General features: G+C 44.6%; 1 protein-coding gene across 1 annotated transcript in view; it reads right to left on the bottom strand.

The window, feature by feature from the left end:
* The window catches only part of AMFR (autocrine motility factor receptor), a gene marked incomplete at its 5' end in the record, with an annotated part of 94,469 nt that overhangs the window by 31,278 nt on the left and 46,721 nt on the right, over window positions 1-16,470 (bottom strand). Inside the window, 2 exon segments of the mRNA XM_078786139.1 lie at window positions 2,685-2,986; window positions 12,450-12,587. Coding sequence (XP_078642265.1) covers window positions 2,685-2,986; window positions 12,450-12,587 — 440 coding nt within the window.

Genomic DNA, 16,470 nt, shown 5'->3' with positions numbered 1-16,470 from the left:
TTTTTTGTTTTGTATACAAGACCGAGGCTCGTGTAAGACCTAAAATTAGATGTTAATGATTGGCAGATGAATTGCGAGTTAATGATTGGCAGATCACACATTATTAGATGATGGGGTGGAGATGTGAACAAATGCTAATACAAAACAGAGTGGCATGTGACTTACTTTTAGCGGAGAAGAGGGGCGTTTACAAAATTGTGGAAGGTAGATGTTACATTTGGATTACCAGACGCGATTACTGCAGGGAGTGCAGCCACCCATCAAGAAGATGAGAGAGATAAATACCAATTAAGGGGAGCAAATATAGGTCATTGGATGATGGTTGCCATGGCACTCCTCATCTTGTCGTTGTCATTGGATTCTGAAGAGTTTTAATCCGTGTGTGTATCAGTAAGTTTTGCAATGAAGGTAAGAGGGGGGGGGGGGGGGGGGGAGTCCGGAGGAAGAGGCACGAGGCGTCCCCGTACGTGAACTGCCACTCCATTCACCCCCGTACGTGAGCTACCACTCCCTTCACCCCTGTACGAGATCGATGCGAGGCATCAAGACCTGCCACCGCCCTCTTTCCGCTCCACCCTGCCCTCACCCCTGACCCTGAGTTAGCTAAACCTTGCAGAGCCGGCACAGTAGACAATGGATTGAATCCAAGAGTTAAATACACAAACCATGCGTGAACTGAGAACCGAGCGAGCTGAGGATTCCGACTCGGGCGAGCGTGAGTGGCAAATATTGCGTAATGTCGAACTGGAAGATTACCCCATGCGTCAACTTGAAGCCCATTTCCACATGCGCGTATCGGAAGCATGAGCGAACCGGAAGAGGTGAAAACTGCAAGAGGGGCGTTTCAATAAAGGCGATGATCACCCCCGTACCTCACTGTATTTCACTGCCTTGGACCGTACCTCAACCCCCTTACATGGATTTTCTTTAAGACCCTGCATATTAAATGGGGCTTTGAGTTTTCACCCCTCAGCCCAAATTGGGCTGAGGGGTATTGCCGCCACGGCAGCCATCCGGGCGTCCGTCAACTTTTGGTTTCTGTCAATTTCGAGCAGAATGGCTTGTCCGATTAAATTCATTTTTGCAGTGTCTGTTGGGGTTGGGTAGAGGAAGGTTCCTTTCGAAAATGGGCGTGCTGCGATTTTCAATATGGCCGCCACGGTAGCCATCTTGAAATTGGTTTCCGTCAATTTCGAGCAGAACGGCTCGTCAGATTAAATCCATTTTTGCAGTGTGTGTTGGGGTTGAGTAGAGGAAGGTTCCTTTCGAAAATGGGCACGCTGCGATTTTCAATATGGCCGCCACGGCAGCCATCTTGAAATTGGTTTCCACCACGCATGGGCTATGGGGTTACGCCCACTTTGCGGTGCTATTTATTCTCATATGGGAGGCTTTGGTCTGCCCACATTGTATTCAAATGATTTTGCCTTCATTTCTCTGCAATATTTTTACATAGCCTCAAAATTACATAGTGGAGGCCAATATTTGCTTATTAATCATTTATAAATTACATATGCTATGAAATAATCGTTTATATATATCTCTTAGACTGGCTATTACAGTTTTACACTTTTACAGTTTTGCAGTATCTCTCTCTTCCTCTCTAGGTCTACCAAGATTATAAGGGCAGGGGGAGCATCGAGGTATATGTCTTTCGTTTGGGATTCACCGACTCCACTCCATGGAAGGGGGGCCTGACCCTACCCCATTGCACCAGTGAATTCCCTTGATGGAGATAAGAGTTCATCACTTACCTACATGGGGTACAAGGTGGATCGGGGATAATTAACAAATACTTGTATGTAATCCCTAGGGGGACAAAGGGTGATAATAAATCTTCTCTTCTTTCATGTTTATTTAAGATAAGTTTTATTAAAGGGGAAAGTTGTCAGGGATTTCATTCGAATCTCAGGCTAATGGGGGGCAATATGACGCATTTGCCTTCACCAGCGTCTGATCGTCTCGCTCAAAGGAGAAACTGTTGACAAAATATTAGTTTGACCTTTTGTCAACATTCTTTCCTTATGAGCTCCCCGCCTGCCGAGTCTTTCAACTTGCTACAATCTGTGAAACTGGGGAAATGTTTTGAGTTCCTTGTCCTTTGAAGAAAAGTATATGAAGCAGAATACAAATTGTGATTCCTTGAGATGATGCTGGTGCTGGCTGTGTGAGAACCGAAATGGTGCTACTTGCTTAAGCGCCCATTTTCTCCCGTGCACGTTAGCCTTATCCCTCAATATACCTCTTGTACAGTACCGTGTCCGAATTGAGAAGGTGCTTTTCCTTGAGAGAAAGGGATTAGGGAATCCACGACCGACCGACACAGACACATTTTGTCCGAATCCGTCCACAACCAAGATATCCTGTTCACAGACAGGGGTAAAACATAACCTCCATCCACGTTCGGTGTCGGAGGTAATAAATGACACAAGGCACTTAAACGCATCGCTGGGGATCCAAAGGTTTGATCAAGGTGACACAGTTTTCACCTGCAAAACCAATTTTAAAATGTTGGTCTCTCCTCCAAAATTGGCACGTAGGCCACGCATGTAGGTCGAGAATGATTATATTCAACCTGAGGTTCAACAATATTCAAATCGTTCAACAACAAAAAAAAATTGAAAATCTATATTCGATTGGCTGTGATATAAAAGGCAATAAAACGGAACAACGATAACACATACTTGCGAGCCTGTTGGAGCAGATGCTGCTTGCGCTGTTGGAGCATGTGCTGTCGCTCTTCCGCAGACTTTGAGAAACGGCTGCCAGTTTCGTTGAGGTTCCCAAGTGCTTCATGCACATAACCATCAAAAAATTCCATCGCCAGCGCGCTGTCGACCTCCACACTGGCAGCCGCCTCAGCCCCCATGCCCTTGGTGATGGAGATATGACCTTCAGGAATTTCCAGGGAACCCCCAGAGGAAGGGTTCTCCACAGAGTCTGCATTCGTTGACTCGGTCACCTCTGCAGGTTCAATCGAGTCGGGCTGAAAATGAAAAAACATAAGTTGTAGTGTTGATGGGACCAGTTCATTCCAAAAGACAAAGCTGTACAAATCATATATGCCATTGGATAAGAAGGATTGGGTGGAGATGTGGGGGAGGGGGATTAAAAAAAACATTATATATACATATATACATGTATACATATATATATATATATATATATATATATATATATATATATATATATATATCTATCTATCTATCTATATATATATCTATATATATATATATATATATATATATATATATATATATATATATATATATATATACATACACTCAATACCCCATATATATATATATATACATACATACAGTGCATTCAGAAAGTATTCAGCCCCCTTCACTTTTTTCACATTTTGTTATGTTGCAGCCTTATGCTGAAATAGTTTAAATTAATTTTTTCCCTCATCAATCTACACTCAATACCCCATAATGACAAAGAGAAAACAGGACTTTAGAAAGTTTGGTAAATTTATTAAAAATAAAAAACTGAAATATCACATTTACATAAGTATTCATACCCTTAACTCAGTACTTAGTTGAAGCACCTTTGGCAGCGATTACAGCCTCGAGTCTACTTGGGTATGATGCAACAAGCTTTGAACACCTGGATTTGGGGATTTTCTACCATTCTTTTCTGCACATCCTCTCAAGCTCTGTCAGGTTGGATGGGGACCATCGGTGGACAGCCATTTTCAGGTCTCTCCAGAGATGTTCGATTGGGTTCAAGTCAGGACTCTGGCTGGGCCACTCAAGGACCTTCACAGAGTGGTCCCTAAGCCACTCCTGCGTTGTCTTGGCTGTGTGCTTCGGGTCATTGTCCTGCTGGAAGGTGAACCTTCGGCCCAGTCTGAGGTCCTGAGCGCTCTGTTTCAGGTTTTCATTTTGGATATCTCTGTACTTTGCTCCGTTCATTGTTCCCTCAACCCTGACCAGTCCCCCAGTCCCTGATGCTGAAAAACACCCCCACAGCATGATGCTGCCACCACCATGCTTCACCGTTGGGATGGTATTGGACAGGTGATGAGCGGTGCCTGGTTTCCTCCAGACATGACGCTTAGAATTGAGGCCAAACAGTTCAATCTTGGTTTCATCCGACCACAGAATCTTGTTTCTCACAGTCTGAGAGTCCTTTAGGTGCTTTTTTGCAAACTCCAAGCGGGCTTTCATGTGTCTCACTGAGGAGAGGCTTCCATCTGGCCACTCTGCCATGAAGCCCAGATCAGTGGAGTGTTGCAGTGATTGTTGTCCTTCCGGAAGTTTCTCCCAACTCCACACAGGATCTCTGGAGCTCAGCCAGAGTGACCATCGGGTTCTTGGTCACCTCTATTACCAAGGCCCTTCTCCCCCGATTGCTCAGTTTGGCCGGGCGGCCAGCTCTAGGAAGAGTCCTGGTTGTTCCAAACTTCTTCCATTTCAGAATTATGGAGGCCACTGTGCTCTTGGGAACCTTCAATGCAGCAGAGATTTTTTTTTGTAGGCTTCCCCAGATCTGTTCCTCAGCTCTGCAGGAAGTTCCTTCGACCTCATGGCTTGGTTTTTGCTCTGATATGCATTGTCAGCTGTGAGACCTTATATAGACAGGTGTGTGCCTTTCCAAATCATGTCCAATCAATTGAATTTACCACAGGTGGACTCCAATCAAGGTGTAGAAACATCTCAAAGATGATCAAGAGAAATGGAAGGCACCTGAGCTAAATTTTAAGTGTCATCGCAAAGGGTATGAATACTTATGTAAATGTGATATTTCAGTTTTTTCTTTTTAATAAATTTGCAAAACTTTCTAAAATCCTGTTTTCTCTTTGTGATTGTGGGGTATTGAGTGTAGATTGATGAGGGGAAAAATGAATTTAAACGATTTCAGCATCAGACCATATGTGTATACACATACATATATATATATATATATATATATATATATATATATATATATATATATATATATATATATATATATATATATATATATATATATATATATATATATATATAAAAAAATATAATATATATATATATATATAAATATAATATACATACAACACAACAACAACATGCATTTTAAGGCCATTTTCCCTGCTAGAGCCGGGGTTAGCCTTGCGGTCCCCTTGACAATCTTCTCCATTTTGCCCTATTTTCTGCATCTCCCCTTGTTAACCCCCTTGCCCGCATTTCTTCTTCCACCATCTTTAGCCAAGTCTTTCTCGGTCTTCCCAGTCCTCTACTTCCTTCTACATTCATTTCCATCACTCTTCTCAACCAGTCACTTTCATCCTTCCTCAACACATGACCAAACCATCTCAACCTGTTCCTCTTCACAGCATCAATCACAGGCTCTATTTCCATAATCTTTCGCAATTCATCATTTGTCTTCCTCTCTCTCAACGACACTCCACACATCCACCGAACCATTCGCATTTCCACCCTTTCCAGCCTTCGTTGCTGCTCTCCATTCATGACCCATGTCTCGCTCCCATGAATCATAACACTTCTCACACATGCAGCATACACCTTGCCCTTCAGCTTCAACAACACTCCCCTCCTCATCAGCACGCCACTCAGTTCCCAAAACTTCTTCCGTGCACATCTCACTCTAGCAACCGTTGCCGAGTCTGATCCACCTTCTCCATTCAGCATGTCTCCGAGGTAGCAAAATGTTTTCACACCTTCCAGCTTCACGCCGTCTCCAAGATCCAACTCAACATTTCCTCCATCTGCAGCTCCCTCTGTGCACACCTTACATTTGAATGTAGCTGCCACACTGGTTAATGACCCTCTCAGACCACTACAATTTTGATGAACCCACTCAGCGCACATTGTACATTGAATGGAGTTCACTCCGACACCCTTCCTGCACACAACACGTGGCCACTTCCCAGTTCTTTCCACCTCACCACATGCTTTACCACTTGCCATAACCTTCGTCTTTCCTATATTCACCTTCAGACCTTTTGTCTCCATGCATTCCTTCCACTTGTTCATCTTTTCCTTCAGTCCATCCATACTTTCCGCAATCAACACCAGATCATCTGCATACAACAACTCCCACGTAAACCCTCCTTTACGGTCTGAGCCAGCACCTCCATCACAGCTATAAATAGTAGTGGACTTAGTACCGACCCCTGATGCACTTCCACCTTCACCTCAAACTCACCACTGTTCCCGTACTTCGTCCTTACAGCTGTACACGCTCTTTTGTACATTGCCATCACAACTCTGATCAACCATTCCTCCACTTCTAACTTCCTCAATGCCCATGTTAATACTTCGCGTGGAACCCTATCGAATGCTTTCTCCAGATCAACAAACCCAAGAAACAACTTCTTCCTCTTCTCCATGTACTTCTCCTGCAACTGCCTCACAATAAAGAGCGCGTCTGGCGTTCCTCTTCCTGGCATAAAGCCAAACTGCATTTCGTCGATCTTCACCTTCTTCCTTATCCTCCTCTTCAACATCAACACCCTTTCCAATACCTTCATTCCATGCTCCAATAACTTTATCGCTCGGTACGAGCCACACTCCAGAGGGTCACCTTTCCCCTTGTATAGAGGGACAAGGGTACTCAGTTCCCAATCCACTGGAATGCGGCCTTCTTTCACCACCAGATGACAGATCTCTGCCATTCTCTTCACACCCCAACTTCCTGCTGCCTTCAACATATCGCCCACAACTCCCGTCGGCCCCCCCGCTTTTCTACTCTTCATTGCTTTTATTGCTTCCTCAACTTCCTTCTCAGTCATCTTCTCTGCCGGACCTAAAACTGGGTTACTCTCTATGTTGCCATTTCATTCATTCTCTGTATTCAACAGCATTTCCATATATCTTTTCCATCTTCCTTTAATTCCATCTGGGTCCACAACGATTTGTCCCACTTCATCCTTCAAGCAACTCACCCCCATCACATCACACCTCTTTCGCTATCTGCTTTGCAATCCTGAATACCGCTCTCTGACCCTCTTCCGAATCCAAGCGTTCTCCGAACATTTTCCTGCATGTCTCCTGCGCTTTTGCTACCTCTTTCTTTGCAGCCTTCTTGGCTGCCTTATAACTTTCATGCTCTGCTTTTTCTGCCCCCGTACCCTTCGCCTTCTGCCACTCCTTGAACTTCTTCCTCTTCCCGTCAATCCTCTTTCCAACTTCATCATCCCACCACCATGTTTTCGAGTGCCTCGGTGGTCCTTTTGTCCATTCACATACCTCACCAACGGCTCCCAACAGACTATCTTTCATTGACATCCAACCACGTTCAAGCTCAACCACATCATCCTCTACCCGACTCAGCCTCTCTTTTAATGCCTCCCTTACTGTCACCTCTTTCAACCTCCACACCTTCATTCTCGGTTGGTACTTCACCCGCCGAGCTCTCCTCGCACCTTTCACCCTTATGTCGCAGACAACCAAGTGGTGCTGTGAAACAGCCTCCTCCCCCGGGATCACCTTTGTGTCTCGGAGGTGCCCCCTATCTCGCCTACGCACCATCAGGTAGTCAACGGTTGTCGTCGACCCACCTGACGTGTATGTAACAAGCTTATTATCCCCTTTCTGGAACTGAGTATTACAAATCAACAAATCAGCTCCATCAGCAAACTCCAAAATCCTTTGATCTTCTCCATTTCTCACACCATATCCGTAACCCCCATGAACTCCCTCAAAACCGTCCATACTCCTTCCCACATGTCCATTTAGGTCTCCTCCTGCCACAACAACTTCCTTATCTTTCACGTTTTCCATCAGCTTCTCTATCGCACACCAGAACTTGTCCTTCTCTTCATCGCTCCGACCAACCTGCGGAGCATATCCTGAGATGACGTTCACCAAGAGCTTTCCAATCATCATTTTCACCATCATCAACCTATCACTCACTCTAGTCACACTCACCACACTGTCTACAAACTCCTCAGAAAACAGAACACCAACACCATTCACGCCCTCCGGGCACCCTTGCCACATAAACTTGTATTTCTGTCCCTGCCTACCCTTCACCATTCTCACACCACTTCCCTTCCATCTCGTCTCTTGCACACAACATATGTCCACTCTCCTTCTGACCAATACTTCCACCACTTCTCCTGATCTTTCTGTCATTGACCATACATTCCATGTCCCAAACCCCAGAAACCGATCTCCACTTCGGGCTGTACCCTGCCCATATGTAGTTGTAATTGTCATGGTTCTCTTTTTGAGGCAATGTTTTTATGGCCGGATGCCCTTCCTGACGCCAACCCTCTTTGTCGCCTCTTACGACACGCAGGGATACGGTGTACCTAGTCTAACCAGGGTATACATCGTACACACCGGTCCAAGTCAATTCATGTTAAAGCACAAGGATGGCCGAGTCGTCCTCCCAAATACATTACACATACAAGCTCCTCCACAAGCTTGAGATCTCCATTGATAACAAAGAAAAGGTTCGTTTACACTGCACGTTAAGTAGCTAAGATGGCCAGGCGTACAGAATGTAAACGCAACACTTTCGAAGGTGAGATCCTCAGTGAGCAGAAGCACTCGGAGCCCTCAAGCACGTCGTGCAAACGAGCCTCAGGAAGCAGGAAAGGAGGCCTCAAGCACGTCGTGCAAACGAGCCTCAGGAAGCAGGAAAGGAGGCCTCAAGCACGTCGTGCAAACACGCCTCAGGAAGCAGGAAAGGAGGCCTCAAGCACGTCGTGCAAACGAGCCTCAGGAAGCAGGAAAGGAGGCCTCAAGCACGTCGTGCAAACGAGCCTCAGGAAGAAAGAAAGGAGGCCTCACTCAAGCACGTCGTGCCAACGAGCCTCAGGAAGCAGGAAAGGAGGCCTCAATGACGTCGTGCAAACGAGCCACAGGAAGCAGGAAAGGAGGCCTCAAGCACGTCGTGCAAGCGAGCCTCAGGAAGCAGGAAAGGAGGCCTCAAGCACGTCGTGCAAACGAGCCTCAGGAAGCAGGAAAGGAGGCCTCAAGCACGTCGTGCAAACGAGCCTCAGAAAGCAGGAAAGGAGGCCTCAAGCATGTCGCGCAAACAAGCCTCAGGAAGCCTTGCCTTGTCCTTTCCTCGCTTGTTTAGCTGATGACTATTATATATTATGTGAATATATATAATAACACACACACACACACACACACACACACACACACACACACACACACACACACACACACACACACACACACACACACACACACACGTGCCGGGGAGGGGAGGGAGGAGGCAGGAGAGGGAGGAGTGAGGAAGGGAGTGGGAGGAGAGGAAGGGGGAGGGGTACGAGAGGTGAGGGGAGAGGGAGAGGAAAGATATAGTGCATATACATCTTTTGGGGGGGAGGGGAGTGGCTTCAACAGGCCCCTCAGTTTTGGGGGAGGGGAATGAGAAGGAGAAAAAAATGTACCCATGCAAAGAGTGCTTTAACCTCAGTGTTTCCCAGGTAAAAAAGAAAATTGTAATACCCTCTGCCACCAACACCAGGTGGTGCTACACGGTATACATTTACATAGAGAATTTAAACCCCTCCCCCAGCCCCCCACACCGCCGCATGAGGCCGCAGCCACATAGTGTATGTTAACCCCCAGACAAATTTGTATTTGTATTTGTACCCCGAGTAAAGTATATCAGCGTTCATAGCTGGAGTACCTGGCGTTGCTCAAGTGGAAAAGAAACATTAACATATTTGAAATGAGGGCAAATAAAAGGGAAAAGCAATTACATCCAAATCAGAATCCATCACAAATGTCAAATCATCATTTCACCATTTTGTTGAATATATGCTGCTGAATGTGCCGTTCATCACGTTTCTGAGTTGAGCATTGTTACGTTTGTAGGGGCCAGGCAGTGATTACTTTAGTCCAGGTAGATTGCATAGATTAGTGTGCTCCGATTGTCGTGAAGAAGAAGAACCACCTCGATGTACTGTAAGTAGGGGCTTTGTATTGGATCGGACTGTCGGGTTAAGTTTGTATCTTCCTCCCCATTGGACTTGTAGCTTTGAGATTGTCCATGCTTGGCGACAATCTGTGTCTGACCTCCTCAGACAATTCTCTGGTTTTCTTTCTTTTCTCCACACACAGTGACCCAAAACAGCAGAATGACTCCTTTTCTCCATTCAAACTGATTGAATGAGTGATTTTTATATTGCAGGCACCTGCAATTCACCACAGGTGAGTTCAATTCCAAAGTAAAGGAGAATCACCTGCTTGAAATCTAATGATTTCTAACAACTTCTAAAAGGTGCCAAGAATATTGTCCGGGCCATTTTAGGATTTAGTTTTAAATCTTTTCATTATGGCTATCATCTGTTTCTGAGAAATTGTCAAAAGTATGAATTTGTGCCCAATCTCCCAATATTAAAGGATCATTAAAAAAATTCCAGGATCTGAATGCGGATCGAAAAGGTCCTCAAAACAAATTGACGATTTCATCCTCAGGTTTGCAAAGAAAGGTATTTTCATTTTGGATCTCCAATACAATTTTGTGTTGGAGGGGAAATATTAATTAATGAAATGAATAATTAATACCCCCCCCCCCCTTCCCATGCCTCGCCCCCAAAGCCCTCTCCCTCCCACAGTTCTCTCGATGTCTCCATGTCTCTCGGTCCCTGCTCTCAAATGTTGTGTTTGTGTCCTTCCCCCTCTCTCCCCATCTTGTCTACCGCTCCCGATGTTATTTGTTTTGTGTCTGTTTGTCTTTCTGTGTGATTAATGTTCGCTCTTTCACGAGCCTCGATCTTGTATACAAAAAAAAAAAAAAAAAAAAAAAAAAAAAAAAAACTAAACAATATTGATTAAATGAATAAAATAATTTCCAATTTATTTATTTATTTAAATACATAATTAAATCGTTTTATTTTTGGATAGTTGATTAAATATATAAATAAATAAACAAATAATACATTTGTATGCTAAGTGGAACTCAAATTCATCAATTTTAATTCAAACCTATCTTTCAATGTTAAAGGATCACAGGGTAATTCCAGTAATCTCTGTTTGTTTGTACGTTTGTACGTTTGTTTGTCTGTGACCGCTGTTTCTCGACAACCACGGGTCCGATATACTTTTAACTTGCCAGGTATATTGCTGGGGACCCGAGGATGTGCCTTTTCAAGGTTTCATATTAATCGGACAATTACTTACCGAGCTATGTCCAAAAAACGATTCAACCAATCAGAGAGCAGCGAACTATCGCGTGTGCCGAACGTGGCGGACACACTCTGCCTCGGATGGCACATTTGAGAGCGTATTCATTTATTTCACGTTTGCAAACTATGTTGGCGTTAAACTATGTTTTAAAACTAATAAAAACGAATTTGCGATTCATTCGCTTTCCTGCGCGTTTGTGCACGCGATGGCGATTTCTTTACCAAACTCCGGAAGCCGTTCGCTTTGGACCAAACCATTTCATGTAAATAGAGGGGGGGGGGGATATAATTTTAGATATAGATATAGTACGGGCAATGCCCTAGTTAAATAAATTCCAGGATGAAGATCCGCATCCGGATCATGAGCAAAAAAAGTGTGTTGCTGTTCTTGACCAGTCAACTACATACACAAAAAATTTCAGAGCGATTGCTTCAAAGACACACGAGAGGTACGCCTTGGCCTAGGCGTGAGAAGTACGCACACTCGCCTCAAAAGCTGTCTCGCCTGGGTTTGAATCCCGATCCAGCTCTGGACCGTCATTCTGGTGTTTCACAGGCAGGGTGATTCATTAGTGTGTGTACCGTTCCTCGGATGGACGTTATACTGGGCGTCCCATCTGCCAGCATTCGTTGGTGCACGTTAAAGATTCCACGGTGTCCTTCGCACAGAGTAGGTGAGTTATCTCTGGCACATTGATCAAATTCACTAATTCATGCCCTTTCCAGCAGAAGGCACTGCATCAGCGGCACAGCCACACCCTCAGCCAATGATGAGCCTGGTGTTGGCTTAACGGTCAAGGTGGCTGGCTTGAGATCTTAGGGTCCTGAGGTTGAGACCCTGACCTGCCGTTGAATTAAATCCAGGTGGGTTGACTCAGCCTACTATCCTTCCGAGGTTGGCAAAACGAGTACCTGGTAACAGGGGGAATTGCATCAGCAGCACGGCCACACCTCCAGAAAAATGATGCATCCAAGCAGCCACAGGCTGCATTTGAACCACTATCACCAGCCAATGATGCCACCATACAGCCTTGTGATGCATTCAAACGAAGAAGAAGAGATGACGAGCAGCTCCAAGCAGTGGAGCAGCCTGAGATCAGGAACCATGGGGACTATGGGGACTATGGAGACTATGGGGACTATCAAAAATAAAACGGTCTTCCCCACCGGTGAAGGGTATTTGAAAGGAAATTCAAAACTGCACTTTGCTTATCTTCTTTTTCTATTGTGCAAAAGATATAAAATAAATACCACCCATTTCATGCATCTCAAGTTTTAATCGAGGAAAGAAAACAGGCCGTGCTCCAAACACATTGCAAATGGCTTGCCACCAACACACCTGCTGCAGTGGAAAAGGAATTTCAACTCGTCCTTCCAAGATATTATCCGTGGTAACTTCAACAGAGCGTGTCAATTGAAGGTCTTGAAGGATGATGTGATGCGGAACTTGTGGAAGTACAGCTTGGACCTGATGTATCTGAGGAACATTTAAGGGTTAACACCACAAATCAGAAATCATCATTTGTTTCAAACCCAGACATTGAATCAACTTCAAGTTCAACATGGCAAAGGCCATTCGTCAGATTGATTTGTCACATTTAGAGGGAAGGTGGGAGAGGGTTGGGGGGTGGGGGGGGGCAGCAGATGGTATGGTCACTGATCTCTATACTAACTGTTTAGGAGAGGAAGCTCATTTTTTGAAGCCATTTGTCCACAATCTTTGCTCTCCAATGAGTTCCTGCATGCTGGACCATAACTAAGGTGAATGCCACTTACCGATGAAATGTGATTCCTATTCTCTTTGATCACGGCCGTCTCGGTTTTTACATCCGTAAGCAGCACATGACGACATTTCATAAATGCTATAACAATGCTTTTTTCAACCCACGAATGTTCTAAAATCAAGAGGGAAAGGAGAAAAATCAAGTGGGAATGTGGAATTTTCGTAGGTAATATTCACCTTGAAGCTAGTATTTGTATTGACGCAAACGGGATTTTCTGTGTTGTGGGAGAAGGAACATGGCGGATGGAGCGCTTCTGGTGGCTTCAGGACTGCCCGACCAATTAACGTTCGGCACCCTATCCAATTAGTGTAGAGATCAGTGGGCAGAGTACACAATGAGTGGGAAAATATGAAAATGGGGGAAAAGAAGGGGGTGGTACATGGGAATGCATACCAAGCGAGTCATCATGCACTGCTGAATGCAACGAGAAGCTTTATTTATATTATTATATATAATCACCTGCTTGGAGGTCACACTCAGGGGTGAGTGGGTGCAGTCTGGGGACCATGCGTAAAAAGGTGACCAACCACACCCAAAGCCACAGGGCCAATCCCAGCCTAGATTCTGAGCAGCTGGAGAACGTAGGCCATTAAACTAAATTCTAATTTAAAAAAAAGGACTCGTACCACAATGTTGTTGATAGGAAAAACAAATTTTATTTAAAATTTACGCAATTTTCTGAAATTACCCTCATTACCTTAAACCTATCCTTAGCCAAGCGTATATATCTGACTATAATTCACCAAATGGCTGTCTGTCCGTTTGTTCCCAGGTACCGCAAAAACAGCTGAACCGATGGCAACAAAATTTTGGGTGGGTAATCCTGGGACCCCCTGGAGTAAAATAGGCTATATTGTTTTTCCAATTTTTTTTCCAATTTCCAATTTTTCCAATTTTCAAGTTTTTCCAAACATGATGGAATAATATTTACCGATATGAACAGTGATGTGGCTTTTATTGAAATTCTACAAATACTGTTTCGATTTTGATGATTTGAGTGTGATACGATTTAACGGATGTTTATATGAATCGTTTAAAATAAAATAAAAAGCCTTCAATTTCTGATATTTTACCTTTTCATTTGGGCCTACCAATTGAAGCCCCACCCAGATAAACAAACAAACAGATAAACAAACCCGTAGGGCGGGTACCGTTGCGAGTATACAAAATGTACAGTTCACAATATGTCAGCACAACAACAACAACAACAGGCATTTTAAGGCTATTTTCCCTGCAAGACCCTGGTGTTGGGCTAGTGGCTAGGGTGCCGGCTTAGGATCCTAGGATCCTGGGTTCGAATCCCGGTCGATCGCTGAATTAACGCCAGGGGGGTTGACTCAGCCTGTCATCCTTCTGAGGTCGGCTAATTGAGTACCAGTTCACTGGTAATTCCCTGTTTGACGTAAAAAGGCGACAAAAAGGGTTGGCGGCAGGAAGGGCATCCGGCCGTAAAACATTGCTTCAAAAAGGGGACCAAAAAACAACAACCACGGTCCCCGAAAAAGGCCAACCCCCGCTTTGCGGGGAAAAATGGCCTCTAAAGGTGGTTTTCTTTTTTCCCTGCAAGAGTGGCAGCACAATATTTTCCTGACAATATGTCAGCACAATCTCTGGATTCTGAAACCAGGGCAACAGCTACAGTATGAAGGTGTGTTGAGATGATACATGAAGCAGTTGTTGATCAACTTGAAGTTGAGTGGGTAGTAGAGGGGGTCGCAGCTGATTTACAAAAGACAAATGTGAAGTAGTGGATTAAATAGTGCTCGCAGTCGTCCATTATAAGATGAGTGTCGTGCAGTGGTGGCTGAGAAACGGTGCTTTTTGCTAAGCATTTCTGGTTTAGTCTACAAAGGCCACCGTAGCCGGAGGAGCGGCCCCTGAAGTGTCATACACTCACAGAAGAGGACTCCCTTCAGCCTCACTTTGGGCGCTCAGCACGATGGTCAGAAATCAGAAGTCAGAATCTCCCAAAGTGCTGAATTGAATCCCTTCAAAGTGCTGAATCAGCCCATGCTGAGACCTGCGGTTACAACAAGCGCTGACCCTCCAAGACCCCTAAAACATCCTCGTATCAAAGGCAAGGTCACCCCAGCGGGCCAGAAAAGAGATCCCAGCTAAGCGACCTTGCCAGCATCTCTCCCTTGGTGTGCTCTTTTATCTCGCCATGTTAGCCACAATCTTTGCGAACACAGGAACCTCACACTCACACGTCGACCTCTCATTTCGTGCTCTTCCTCTCGTTCACACACCTATGTCCTATGCTCCGGGCACGGCCTTGCCTCCATAAAACCCAGCTTCATTCGGGAAAGACTTTACTTGGCCATTCAGCTGTACCAGTGTACCATTGTCCAATAAGGATGAAGGACGACCCGCACTTGGTTTTTTTTTTAATGGAGACTGCTTAGTCATGTACCGGCTGTACCATATATTTGTTTTTCTTTTTTACTACAATTATCAACCTAGTTCACATTTTGCTAAGTCTTCTTAATTAACTGGCATTGAACGACGATACGACAAAACAATAATGATCATACGTGTTCTAAATTCTAAGTCCCATAAGAGTAATAATTTATATCGTCAACCATCCCGATCCATCACAGCAAAACACCACAACAAAACACAGAAATTCTCAAATTTTAACATTTTATCCTCAATACCATGTCGTAACTATCCCCTGCAAATAGAACACATGCAGGTGCTTCTCGAATGAAATACAAGAACAGGAAACTAGAACGGTACTCAGGAGAGCACGTGCCTCCGCCCGGCCAAACGGTTTACGTTTTGTATCCCACCGATAGGCCGGATCTGCATCCGGACCTGAACCATAATCTAGTCGGTTTGCTCTGGTCACCTAACCAACTGGTTCATCCTTTCATCCACAAAGTTTCATCTGAATCCATCTGCAATGTTTTGTGATATCCTGCTCAGACAAACAAACACGGTGAAAACATAGCCTTGTCCACCTTTGGTGGCGGAGATAACAATGGACAAGTGTATGAAATGAGGTCTGGGATTTCCCTATAATCTTCCCATATGAACAAAAACTACTGCTGCCCCCAAGATGGAAAAAGTTTACATTGACAGGATCCACTACTCAGACATAGCAGGTTAAAAAATAAAAATACATGTGGTACAGGTATAGCTAAGGTGGAGACAATGCGAGTGCTTGCCAAAGCAAACAGGCAGAAGCAGTTTGATATCTCAGGTGATACAACAGCGAACAACACTGGTACTAATCAGTGTTAAGCATTCTTCAGGGGCGAGTTTGTTAAACCACAAACATGGGAGTAATAACAAAAACATGGCACATATGCGAGAAAGAGTCAGTTTTGTTTAAGGCCAAGGGAACTATTACGATCAAATAAGCAGTCTGTGATTAAGGTGTTACAAAAATGGCCGAGTGCTGTTGGTGAAAATTGGCAAAATAAATAAAAAGCTAATGAAGGGAAGTTCACCAAAATCGATGGTGTAATAGAGCGTCCGCTCTGAGTCTGGGAGGTCGGGGGTTCAAATCCCGGTCGAGCCACACTAAAGACATTAAAATGATACGTGCTGCTTCCTTGCTCGACGCTCGAC

The sequence above is a fragment of the Myxine glutinosa genome, chromosome 10 (assembly GCF_964187855.1).
Source record: "Myxine glutinosa chromosome 10, kmMyxGlut1.1, whole genome shotgun sequence".
In the NCBI taxonomy this organism is placed as follows: domain Eukaryota; kingdom Metazoa; phylum Chordata; class Myxini; order Myxiniformes; family Myxinidae; genus Myxine; species Myxine glutinosa.
This window is presented reverse-complemented; position numbering and strand designations above follow the sequence as displayed.